General features: G+C 31.4%; 1 protein-coding gene across 4 annotated transcripts; it reads left to right on the top strand.

The window, feature by feature from the left end:
* Window positions 1–6360: 6360 nt before the first annotated feature.
* LOC111405497 (UDP-glucuronic acid decarboxylase 6-like) lies at window positions 6361–11998 on the top strand. Of its 4 annotated transcripts, none has more exons than XM_023034406.1 (13): window positions 6361–6462; window positions 7307–7419; window positions 8579–8665; window positions 8774–8861; window positions 9095–9186; window positions 9364–9428; window positions 9516–9604; window positions 10534–10611; window positions 10742–10835; window positions 11010–11076; window positions 11147–11210; window positions 11336–11376; window positions 11472–11998. In XM_023034406.1, exons 2-13 carry the CDS (start codon window positions 7330–7332, stop codon window positions 11652–11654), a joined length of 1038 nt encoding a protein of 345 aa, XP_022890174.1. In that variant the 5' UTR covers window positions 6361–6462; window positions 7307–7329; the 3' UTR covers window positions 11655–11998. The 4 variants fall into 4 exon arrangements, with proteins under 4 accessions (XP_022890174.1, XP_022890176.1, XP_022890177.1 ...); XM_023034408.1 differs by lacking the exon at window positions 6361–6462 and adding an exon at window positions 6513–6577; XM_023034409.1 differs by lacking the exon at window positions 6361–6462 and adding an exon at window positions 6596–6617.

The raw sequence follows: 11998 nt of genomic DNA, 5'->3' as shown, positions 1-11998 counted from the left end.
TCACTATGGGATCTTCCCAAACAGCTGAATATGAAATTTATTTTCTTGCATGACCATTTCAGATATACAAAACTCCAGATATTAAATCCTTCCCTGTACCAAATTCTCCACTGTGAATCCTATCTACGTAGGAGTTCCCATTACTGATGAAAAACTTTTCCACTCCATATGCTTTAAAAATAATAATAATAAATAAATAAATAAATAAATAAATAAATAATAATAATAATAATAATATGAAGGCAGGAAGTTGGTCGTGTTATTCAATAATTTTAATATTTATGAGAAAGCACAGCTGTGTTCTTGATTTTTTATTTTTTTTTCCTTCTTATTCTTATTTTTAAATAAACACAAGATGGTTTCTGTTAAAAAATTTCATTAAGATGAAGCAAAAAGAGTTTTTTATCTATCGTATTTAAAAAAAAAAAAAAAAAAAAAAAAAAAAAAAAAACCAGGAAATCAAGACTAGATATTTTGGATGAAAATTATGAGTACAGATTAATTTGCAAGTTAATAAAATGTTAAAGATATGAATGTGACTTTACATTGAAAAATAAATTAATACATACGATTCAATGTTTGCAAATGATTAGTCTTTAGTAAAAACGTGTCCTTACTACAAATTCCTACCTTATTTTTCAAAGAGTTTAAAACATGAATTTTATTTTTCTTTACACTCGCTTTTTATGAGCAAAAGTTATCGATAATTCAATTTCTAAAAGACTAAAACTATGTAACACTATTTGTATCAAATTATCTTCCAAATATCCTACATATATAAAAGAGCGAAACTTTGATGGACACATGTCGCAATTTCACATCGTCCTCCATCTTTTTTTTTTCTTTTTTTTTTTTTTTTTTTTTTTTTTTCTTTTTTCCCCTTTTTCTTTTTTTCCCCTCTCCCTTTTTTTTTTTCTCCACTTTCCATGCTATCGACCATGCCTCTTTCATTCTTCATTTTTTTACATTATCGTCATACCTGTTTATTGCTCCTCCATTTCTCCAACACAATTACCCATTTCACGCAAGAATACATCTGCACGGTGCTACACTGATTCATGAATTGGAGTTTTTCTCTCATTCTCTACCCTAATTATAAACTTTCTCTGGACATTCATCAGAATTTTAGCCACCTCATTTTCCTACTTCAAGGTAATGATTTTACGAAATGGGTGTAATCTTGAACTCATACAACCCATTCTTCTTTTCAATTCTTAAGTTTCGTCATTTCTTTTTTCTGAGTTCATTTGTATGTAAGTATGTTTTTTTGATTTTTTGTTCTTTTGAATTAATCTTCATTTTTGTTAAGTTTTCATTTGATTACTATATTTATATGAGCATAGTATTAATTTTGTTCAAAAATAACTTCCAGATGATGGTGAATGAGCTGATGGGAACATTGGAGTAATTAGTCCGATAACATGTTTGTGCTCTTATCCGACTTCATTTTAAATTTTAAAATCTCTTTCTTTCTTTTTTTTGTATATTTCATTTTTCATTTGTGTTTTAGGATGGTGGAATTTTTTTAAATAGTTGAAAACCTGACTGGGAGAATAAAAACAATTTTTTTAACAAAAAAGCAAAATAATAATAATAATAATAATAATAATAATAATAATAACAACATTTTTTAGGCAAAAAAAAAATTAAAAAATCTTTAGCTCTGGGCATGCACAGAGTAAATATGCTCTGTTCATGCATGGAGCAATATTTACTCTGTGCACACACGGAGCTGTGCTCCATGTACTCATAGAGCATATTTGTTTCGTGCGTACACAAACCAAAAATATAGTTGTGGAATTTGTCAAAACATTTCAAGAATCGTTTCCAGATTTTGAACTCAATTTCATGAATAATTGTCTTCTCTTGAAGCATTTAATTATGTCAATATCAATAAGAAAGACAAGAAAATTCACGCTTCAAAACATTTTTTAAACACGTAAAAGAAGAAGAAGGAAAAAGGAAATTAGACGAAAGCAGCTCCGTGTGAGTCCCCTCACTTTTTTTTTTTAAAAAAATTCTTTTTTCTTTTGTATTTTTATTTTTTAGTAGTGGCTCTTATTATTATAATATTTTTTTAATATAGATAGTATCCAAATACTCCAGATGATAGATTTAAGTCGTTTAGATCATATAAAATATTGTCTAATAATTCATGTATGACATAAAAAAATATATTATCAAGTTTCATATTCATACAAAATATTGTCTAATTACAATATTTCATTAATGTAGATGAATGACTCACTAACAAAAGTTGAAATGTATTCTTTATAGACATTCTTTTTTTTTTTTTTTAAATCAATTTCGAAATGTCTTTCACAATTTACAAATGAATTTGTGGAAAATTTACACACATTTATTTCTAACATTAATTAATCACCAAGCAAAAAAACCCCATTTTTTCTAAGGTTTTAATGGTCCCTTCATTAATTTATAGGTTTCTAACATTTAATTAATTTATAAAGATTTTAATGGTCCCCTTCATTTTTCAAACAAACTCCATTTTTTCTTTGTCATTTTCTCTCCTTTTAATCTCTTCCTCAACCAAAAGCAAACGACAAGTGCTCCTACAATTCCTACCTCACAAACACCACTTTTTTCTTGAAACAACTTCACAAGTTGCATCTATTTTAACCGTGTAAATGATCTACAATTTTTTTCTAATTTCCAAAGTATCCACTTTTTTTTTTTTTTTTTTTTTTTACATTGTGTACCTTTTTTAATATAAAATTCTTCCATTTGCAGGCTTTTGTATTTATAAGTAGACCGTTGTTCCTGCTCAAGGCAATCTAGTAAGGACAATTTTTTGCATTTTGCTGATTTTTGTTTATTGTTATTATTATTATTATTAAATTTTTTTTTGTCATGTGTATAGAATTTGTTCTTTATTATTTGTATCAATTTTTGGATAGCATAAGAATTTGTATTTGAATTTTTTATTATTTTAGTATTTCTCTGCAGTTATGAAAATTGGGATATCCACATTTTAGGTCAAGTATAATACATTCAGTTATATGTCTAACAAATTTCTGACTTAATTTTTAGCTACCACATCTCTATATTCTCAAATACATGCTCTTTCAGAGCATTTTCATGCTAGAAATGATGTAGGGTTGGTTAAAAATATTGAGTTGACAATGTCAACTAAGGTTTCAAAGGAAATGATTGCAAAGAGCACTCACAAGTTAATCCTAAGCTAGACACTTTGACAACCAAGATTGTAATCATGAATTGCCCATCAAGGGAGTGCATCTTTTAGATAACATTACACAAGAGATCAAATTTGAAGCATTTCGTCTTATGGTAAAATTGTTCATTTCATAATATAGGTTTCAAAATTTGATTTGATGGTAGCTACCTGTACAGTATGTCCATTATAAGTTTCAACATTCTTCTTAAAAAAAGCAATTTCACTAACAATGATTTGAAATTTGAGTTTTATAAGAAATCATTGCAATGTAATAGTTGGCCATTTTATGTTGCTTCTCTTTTCCCTAAAGCTTATGCAACTTGGTGTAATTAATCTAACAAAAGTTTTATAGTCATTCACTTGGGTATGCATATGTTGAAAATCAAAGAGGGAGAATTTTGGTTTTGGCTTCCTAGAGTTCTACTGACATATTTGGATAGAGATAGATTGCACAATTTCAATGTAGAAAAGTGTTGCTGTTTTATCTTTTTATTTTTAAGGTTGCTTAAAATCATTCTTAAAGTTCATTATGTATTATAATAAATTTGAAATTGCTTGCTGTTATTTGATTTTAATACGCTTTTGTAGGTTCCCTAATGATATTCAATATATTAGAGGAGGTTATTGCGCTACTGGCAATTGATGATACAAAACATCATATGTTGTCATCTCTCTCCTTTTTTTCATTTTTCCTGATGCTAGAGGATAAGGTGCTTTACTATTTGTATTACAGAGATCATACATAAGTACAGTATTAGAATTTCATGGGGTTCAAATGACTGGTATGAAAATGAGAAGGCAAAAAAAGTGATTAGGCTCAAGAAGATTTGGTTATTGCTCATCCATCATTCTTACAATTTTGAGTTCAAATTTGGTGTCTCCTATAGTGTTCCTTATGCTTAATGCTCTTAATTAATTTGCTTTACTTTCCATCCACTTATTAAAAAAACTAATCATTAATTGTATTTTTTTCATCGACTTTTTGCATTTTAAATGAGACTATCAGTTAAGCCATTTGAGTTTTATTCTTTCGAACTACATTACTTTACAATGCGATTTTCCATTTTTAGACAATGATTAGTATGGAAAAAAATTTAATTTCCAATTGCTTCTAAGTTTAATAAAGACGTTTACTGTTGCAGTGAAAATATTATGTTGTATGAAATCGATCTACCACACTATTTATTTCGAGTTACTGCACATTCGTTAGGCCATGACATTCGTTTGGTGAGTGTTATAATTATTCTACACATTAAGAGTATATTTTAGTAGATGTTGCAATTGGATCCATCAATTCACTATCTTTCTACGGGGAATTTATATTTGAGAGCCCCTTTTTTACATAATTCCAAGGTTAAATTTTTACCCATTTAATTGTATTTCTAATATTTCTATGGCAAGTTCGAAGGAAATTGACTGTTGTTAGATTCGCTACTTTTTTAACAATTGTCGTGTATGTCCATTCACAGCTGTCATACACTTATATTTAACATTCACCAAATCAACGTGCAACGCACATTTTCATCACTAGTGTTGTGTAAAAGGTGGAGTTAGTCCCATTCGTTGAAAAGTAAATCAATTATCAATGGACCACATTTACATATTTGTATTATGAACTCCAAAATACAAATGGTAGCCCAAGTTTCTTATCCTACGTCCTCCTTCCTTAAAATTAATTTTAATTCAAATCACATATTTTATGAAACTCACAATTTATTAACTTTTCAGCTACACATTTCACCAACTTATAAAAATCTAGGCCCTGTTTGAAAATGATTTTCACCCCAAAAAATTGATTTTTTGACCGTTATTTCATTATTCCAGCCGTAATTTTTGACTTCTTCTCTCATGGGTGGCTCCCACTTTTCTTATAACGATAAAAAAATCAATTCTCAAAATCACTATTAAACAGGCCCCTAATACAATTCTAATTTTTTTTATCAAGCCAATATGTGAAATTTCAGATTGACCATGAAGTATTTATATAATCCATTCAGTCGGTAAAAGTCATATAACCACTTTTCAACAGGCATAAACTTTAGATTTTGTCCTTATTTGAGCTCTATTTTTTCATCAAAATACATACTTCTATAGCGGTTTGACTTCACTTCAACCACGCATTCTTTAATAAAATAATATTACACGCAGACTTATATCTTTTTTTTAACCACACATTTTTCATCAATATACTATTTAAAAATGATTTTTTTTATTATTATTTTTTTAACGAGAATAGGGCTCAAACAAGGACCTTATGTCAGAGTACCAAACTTCAACATCGACAAACAATCGTTGATAGATATTGTGAAATTGTATACCTTCAAAATACACTCAATTCTTAGAAGAAAGCCAAAAACCTCAAATCACTCATTTATAACCGTACCCCTATTTTCATCGTTTATAAACAGTAAAATGATTGTGACAAAGCTATAAAAATAGGTAGCGGGAAGAAATCGATGCCTCTAATGGTTGTTAGTCAACATGAAGGTTTAATTGTTACTGCATAGAATAGGGTATTAGCCCCCGTTTGGACCCCATTTTCTAGAAATAAAAATGAGTAGAATAATGATTTTTTGAAAAATGATTGATTGAAAAAGAAGGAAAAAATTTCGATTTACATGTAATATTATGTTATGGAAAATTGTATGATTTAAAATATGAGAGAAAAAAATGAAATGTAATGAAATGGAAATTAATGGGGGCCAAACAGGGATCAAGCTAACGAAGTGATCAATTATATAATAATATTTAATTTAGGGACTAAATAGATCAGAAAAATACTTTAATTATCAATTTGAAATATTACTTGAACTTCAATGATCATTAATGAAACTAATTTGGGTATTATGTGTATCTGACTCAACGAATTTAACAAAACACATATAACGTGACAGATTAGAATTTGACCTGCAATAGAAACGTGACTAAAATCTACGTGGCAGATAGACCAAAACTGCACGCTATCATGTAGAACAAATCTACTGCGGCTAGTCGTACCTGCTCTTCACCACATGGCCAATCAAATGAGTCCACCTGGCACGAGGAGTAAAATCGTGAACGTGTCGCTTTCCTATTGGAAAAAGCAAGAACCGTATAAATTAAACTGTTGCACGTCTCTTTTATAATCGTATCCCTTTCAATGACTACTTCCGTAACAAAGATGAGTTGCCGTGGGTATATATATAATTTTGAACTATTTTTTTCTTTTACAAACTTCTCGTGGAATTATCTGATTCGGTTCGGTGATTATTTGAAAATCTCGATTTTAGGTACGATGTAATTAGATGCTATATTATAATGTTTTTGTTTTTGACTTAGATTCAGATCTGATTTTGGGTCTGCTGCACCTTTCGTTAAACCGACGCATTATTGATCACAGACGAAGTAACCCTTTGCGTGATTTTGAAGATTCTTAGCTCTCTTGGTAGTGTTTGGTGTGACATAGGTCATAGTGCGTGCATGCTTGTCGTATTTCGTTCGTTGAGTATTTCGCTCTTTTTTTTTTTTTTGGGAACTTTAGAGGCAAAAATTGGATTTCGAGTTGTATATATAAGGTCAAGTCTTTCCAATTTTTTCATCAAAGTAGGCGAAGTGTCTCACTGATTATATAGGTGATCAGAGCTTCATTTTTATTTTCTGAAATATGTTTCGAGTTGTATTATTTTGCTTTCTGCGTTCATAATTTGCGCTTATATCAAGGGATTTTTTTTTTTTTTTTATTGTTTTCTTTATTTTAGATCAATGCGTTAAGTTGGATTAGCATTGTTGAATTATAATGGAAATGTTCGTAATTTTCAAGTATATCAGAGCGTGATTGTGCTTCTAATTTACAAAAAAGATATGATTTTGTTTTTTGGTTTCAATAGTAAGAGAGATTTGTTTTCTGTTTTTGGTTGTTTTCCAAATCAACCAACTTGTCAGTATTGCATTTGTAGAAGGTTTGAGTTGGCTATTCTTGTTCAATTTACTAAGGAAAAAGTATTGTACTAGTTATGCATTAAATTTTGGTATTTTGACCTGGAGAGAAGTTAATGTGCTGTGGCTTTGTGAGTTATTATTATTATTATTATTGTAACTGATGGTTATTTAGATTTTTTTGGTTTTCTTTTTCAGAATTTGAAGAAAGGATCTGAGAAATGGCAAAGGAAGCATCTAATGGAGAGAACCATGTAAATACAAAACCACCTCCAGAGCCATCGCCATTGCGAAAAGCAAAATTTTTTCAGGTATTTATTGATGGTGCTAAATAACATAAAAGAATCCCTTTTTTCCAATCTATCTTATTAACTTTGCATTGTAAACTTTTACGTTTCTATGCAATTCAACTTTTTCGTTTTGGCATGGGTACTTCAACTTGCGCTAAGTGGATCTCAAAAAAAAAAAAATTAAAAATTAAAAAGATGGCTGCACTTATAAATCTTGTGGGTGGGAGTATACATAGAAGCTGAAATTGTTTTGTGTAATTCCAACTGTGTTGCTGATGTTTTGGATGCTCATAATGTTTGCAAATCAATAGATGATTAGTTTTCGAGAATTCTTTGAAGGGTTTGGTTTCATTTTGTCATTTGAGATTCATTTCCTGTGGTTAAGTGAGGATGGAGTTGGTTTGAAGCTTGTAATTCATGAATGATTGTGTGCTGGGAGATGGAGAGAGATTCTCCTGTGGTACTCTGAGATTTATTTGAAGATCGGTACTTTTCAGGTTTATGGAAGGGATATTTTTTTTCTGTTCTTTTCTTAATTGCACTCTTTATCTTTAGGTATCTTAAATACATTTTCCTTTCCATTTTCATTTATACTTTAGGAGGCTTCAATTTATTACCAGGACTGGGGAAGTTGAACTTTCTTCATCTCTGGGCATATAATAATTTCACAAAATGGTTTTATTTGATTCGTTATTCTCTGCAAATCAATAGATGATTAGTTTTCGAGAATTCTTTGAAGGGTTTGGTTTCATTTTGTCATTTGAGATTCATTTCCTGTGGTTAAGTGAGGATGGAGTTGGTTTGAAGCTTGTAATTCATGAATGATTGTGTGCTGGGAGATGGAGAGAGATTCTCCTGTGGTACTCTGAGATTTATTTGAAGATCGGTACTTTTCAGGTTTATGGAAGGGATATTTTTTTTCTGTTCTTTTCTTAATTGCACTCTTTATCTTTAGGTATCTTAAATACATTTTCCTTTCCATTTTCATTTATACTTTAGGAGGCTTCAATTTATTACCAGGACTGGGGAAGTTGAACTTTCTTCATCTCTGGGCATATAATAATTTCACAAAATGGTTCCATTTGATTCGTTATTCTCTTCTTATCCAGGCTTATGAATGTTTTCCCGTTATATTTGTTTTTGTCACTACAATACATTAAATGGTACACCTTAACGACAGGCTAACATGAGAATCCTGGTTACTGGTGGCGCTGGATTCATTGGCTCTCACTTAGTGGATAAACTGATGCAAAATGAGAAGAATGAGGTGAGTACTACTTGTTCTTCTATTCAGTTTTTACATGCAACGGTGAACATTTAGTGTAGGACACACTTCAATATGCATATGTTCACGAGTTTGTTCTATATCACTCAGGTGATTGTTGTTGATAACTATTTTACCGGCTCAAAGGACAATTTGTCTCAGTGGATTGGTCATCCGAGATTTGAGCTTAGACGTCATGGTAATTACTCTTTGAAGTTTGTCTAATTACCTATATGTAGGTTGATATTTCAAAGTTGAGACAAAATAAAGTGTCCATGATAAGGATGTTTACTGACTTCTCTTGATGCAACACACTTCCATTGCAGTGTCCAAGTAGATATTGTCTTGACTTTCCTCAATACCATTCTCTCCCTCTGTTGCTTGAATCACTTTCTTTTCCACTTTGTATATTTCCAATTTTTTCTTGTGCAGATATCACAGAGCCATTGTTGATTGAAGTTGATAAGATATACCATCTTGCATGTCCTGCTTCCCCCATCTTTTACAAATACAACCCTGTGAAGGTCAGACATGTGAAAGATATCTATGCATACATCTCTTTCATCCTCATTCACTAGTTTAGTTGCTTGCTCGTTTCCGTTGTTATGCTGTAAATACTCTTAGAATATTACAATTTCTAGTGAATTATAACAATGGAAGTTATGAATTTATTTTTTATTATTTTTTCTTTCTATCAACAGACAATAAAGACAAATGTGATTGGTACTCTCAACATGTTGGGCCTTGCCAAGCGAGTGGGAGCGAGGTTTGGATCAACTTGCTCTTACTTCTTATTATTATTTATTATATTTCTTAAAAATATGGCGTTTGACTTTCTGTACTTTCTTAACAGGATTTTGCTGACATCGACATCTGAGGTTTATGGAGATCCTCTTGTGCATCCTCAGGACGAAACCTATTGGGGCAATGTCAACCCTATAGGTAGCTGAATATTCTATGTGATAAAAGGAAAACCCAACCAATTAGGAAATAGGTCTAACTGAGCTCAGTAATAAATTGGTTGGGTGCACCCTTTTCCAAGTTATCTCACAAATTCACCTTGATCTTTTTTGTGTTTCACTGAAATCTATTTTTCATGTATAACTCTTGCTAAATTTTAAAACTCCATAAAACTTTGTTTTGAGTTTTTTAATATTAAAAAAAGAAAAGGAAAAATTCATCTGCATCAATCCCTCAACCACAACTCATCTCGACTGAAAATCCTCTAACTAAAAGAATAAAATGGAAATCTAGAGTTGCTTAAATAGTTGGAAAATGTGTACTCTACCTCCCTTCAAAGTCAAACATTTATCAGTGGTTCAAAATTATGAGCCATATTATTTTATCAAAATTTTGCAGTTTTTGTTTCTTTGTTTTCAATTTTCAACTTTGGGATGGCTTGAGCATGGAATGATGATAAGTTGGGGATTAATGGGTTTGGATAATATTTCCACTTCGATCTCGTATCATGTGGAGAAAGTAATAAACTGGCATTCTATCAATACTTGTCAATTGTCTTTTTTATATATACTCTGATTACAAGTTGAGTTAAGTAATGTTTTTGACTCCCTTAGCTCCCTGTATGTGGATTCCTAATACTCCACATTGGTTACATCTCAATTGAAACTCTTTAAAGCCAGCATTACTACTATTATTACCACCAGAATTGATACCCTTGAATTTTATGTTCATTTCCTTGGTTTAAATGTTGGCAATGGTTTGTTAACCTTGTTAACTTCACCATACTTAAAATTATCTGTTTTATGCAAATCAAATGCATCATTTTGTTACTAAATGTGTGATGTGTTGTTTGAAGCAACAGATCAGAAGCATACTAATGAAGTAATGATAGCATTTTCTTTGCATTGCAGGAGTACGGAGTTGTTATGATGAGGGAAAAAGAGTCGCTGAAACTTTGATGTTTGATTATCATAGGCAGCATGGAATTGGTAACATTCCCTTTCTTTTGCTACAAATCATATGTTTGTTATTGGTTTTTGACATCCAATTCTGCAATTCTGTCAAGAATAGTGAAATCATATGATGCACTTCTTACAATTTGAAATGACACCACAACAGAAATACGTATTGCAAGGATCTTCAACACTTACGGACCCCGCATGAATATTGACGATGGTCGAGTTGTCAGCAATTTTATAGCCCAAGCAATTCGGTAATATTTTATTGTCATGCTATTATTTTCTGCATACCTTTGATCTCAATTGCTAGCCCTTTATTATCTCCAGCGTCAAAGCCCACTTCTGAGTACATTGCAATTTGTGACCAAGTAAAACGAGATTTCACCTGCTCAATTCTCACGCTATAGCCTTTTTCCAAATGTATGCAGTGACGAGCCTTTGACTGTCCAGTTGCCTGGAACACAAACAAGAAGCTTTTGTTACGTCTCTGACATGGTACAATAGATCATCATATTATTTTGGTCTGTCTTTGGTGGCCTTGCTCTAATTTCTTTTGCATGTGAAGGTTGATGGTCTAATTCGACTAATGGAAGGAGATCATACTGGGCCAATTAACATTGGGAATCCAGGTTATTATTAATAAATATGGTTCTAAAAGGCTAAAATCAAATTCATTCTCTCTCCCTAAGAATAAAGCTTAGGTTTGGAAACAAATAATGTTGTTAGGATAACTGGCTCATGGTTTTACTAACAGGTGAATTTACAATGCTTGAGCTTGCTGAGACTGTGAAGGAGGTAATTTCCAAACATGTGCACAGTTAGAAAAATTTATTTTCCTATCTCTGGTTCTTTGTTAAGTATCATATGGAACAAAATGGTTGTCCATGCAGATGATCAACCCAAAAGTGAAAATCATTACTGTGGAGAATACTCCAGACGATCCTCGCCAGAGAAAACCTGATATAACCAAGGCAAAGGAGTTACTTGGCTGGGAACCAAAGGTCAAGTTGCGCGATGGCCTTCCCCTCATGGAGGATGATTTCCGCAAGAGGATTGGAGTCCCGAGGAAGTGAAGTATACTGGTTTAGCATGGAAATTTTCATTCATCCTGGACTTCTAAGAGATGCTTTTATTTGGCACTATACCTTCCTTTTTGCCCTTTCGTTTACTAAAAATATATTTTTTTGGTGTTTCCATCATTTGTGGTTATTATTTTCGTGTATAGACGGGCAAACATGTCCTCTTTTTGAAACTTGAATTTTTGATGTTTATGATACATCTGAGTTCTTTTTTGGTTAATATTTTGCAATCTGGAATTGCCACCAATAAGGTTTCATATGGGTAAATTCAATTTCAGTTACAGAGGAATAGGAACTGAGTTATAGAGGGAATAAACTTATCCTCTGGTTTGTTCTCA

The sequence above is a fragment of the Olea europaea genome, chromosome 12 (genome assembly GCF_002742605.1).
Source record: "Olea europaea var. sylvestris chromosome 12, O_europaea_v1, whole genome shotgun sequence".
Lineage (NCBI taxonomy): Eukaryota > Viridiplantae > Streptophyta > Magnoliopsida > Lamiales > Oleaceae > Olea > Olea europaea.
This window is presented reverse-complemented; position numbering and strand designations above follow the sequence as displayed.

What these genes read in the sequence shown, in the direction of transcription:
- LOC111405497 (XM_023034406.1), top strand. Translation starts at nt 7,330, where the DNA reads ATGGCAAAGGAAGCATCTAATGGAGAGAACCATGTAAATACAAAACCA. An exon ending in GGGCAATGTCAACCCTATAG is followed by an intron (nt 9,605 to 10,533) that starts GTAGCTGAATAT and finishes TTTGCATTGCAG; the next exon opens with GAGTACGGAGTTGTTATGAT. An exon ending in AATTAACATTGGGAATCCAG is followed by an intron (nt 11,211 to 11,335) that starts GTTATTATTAAT and finishes TTTTACTAACAG; the next exon opens with GTGAATTTACAATGCTTGAG.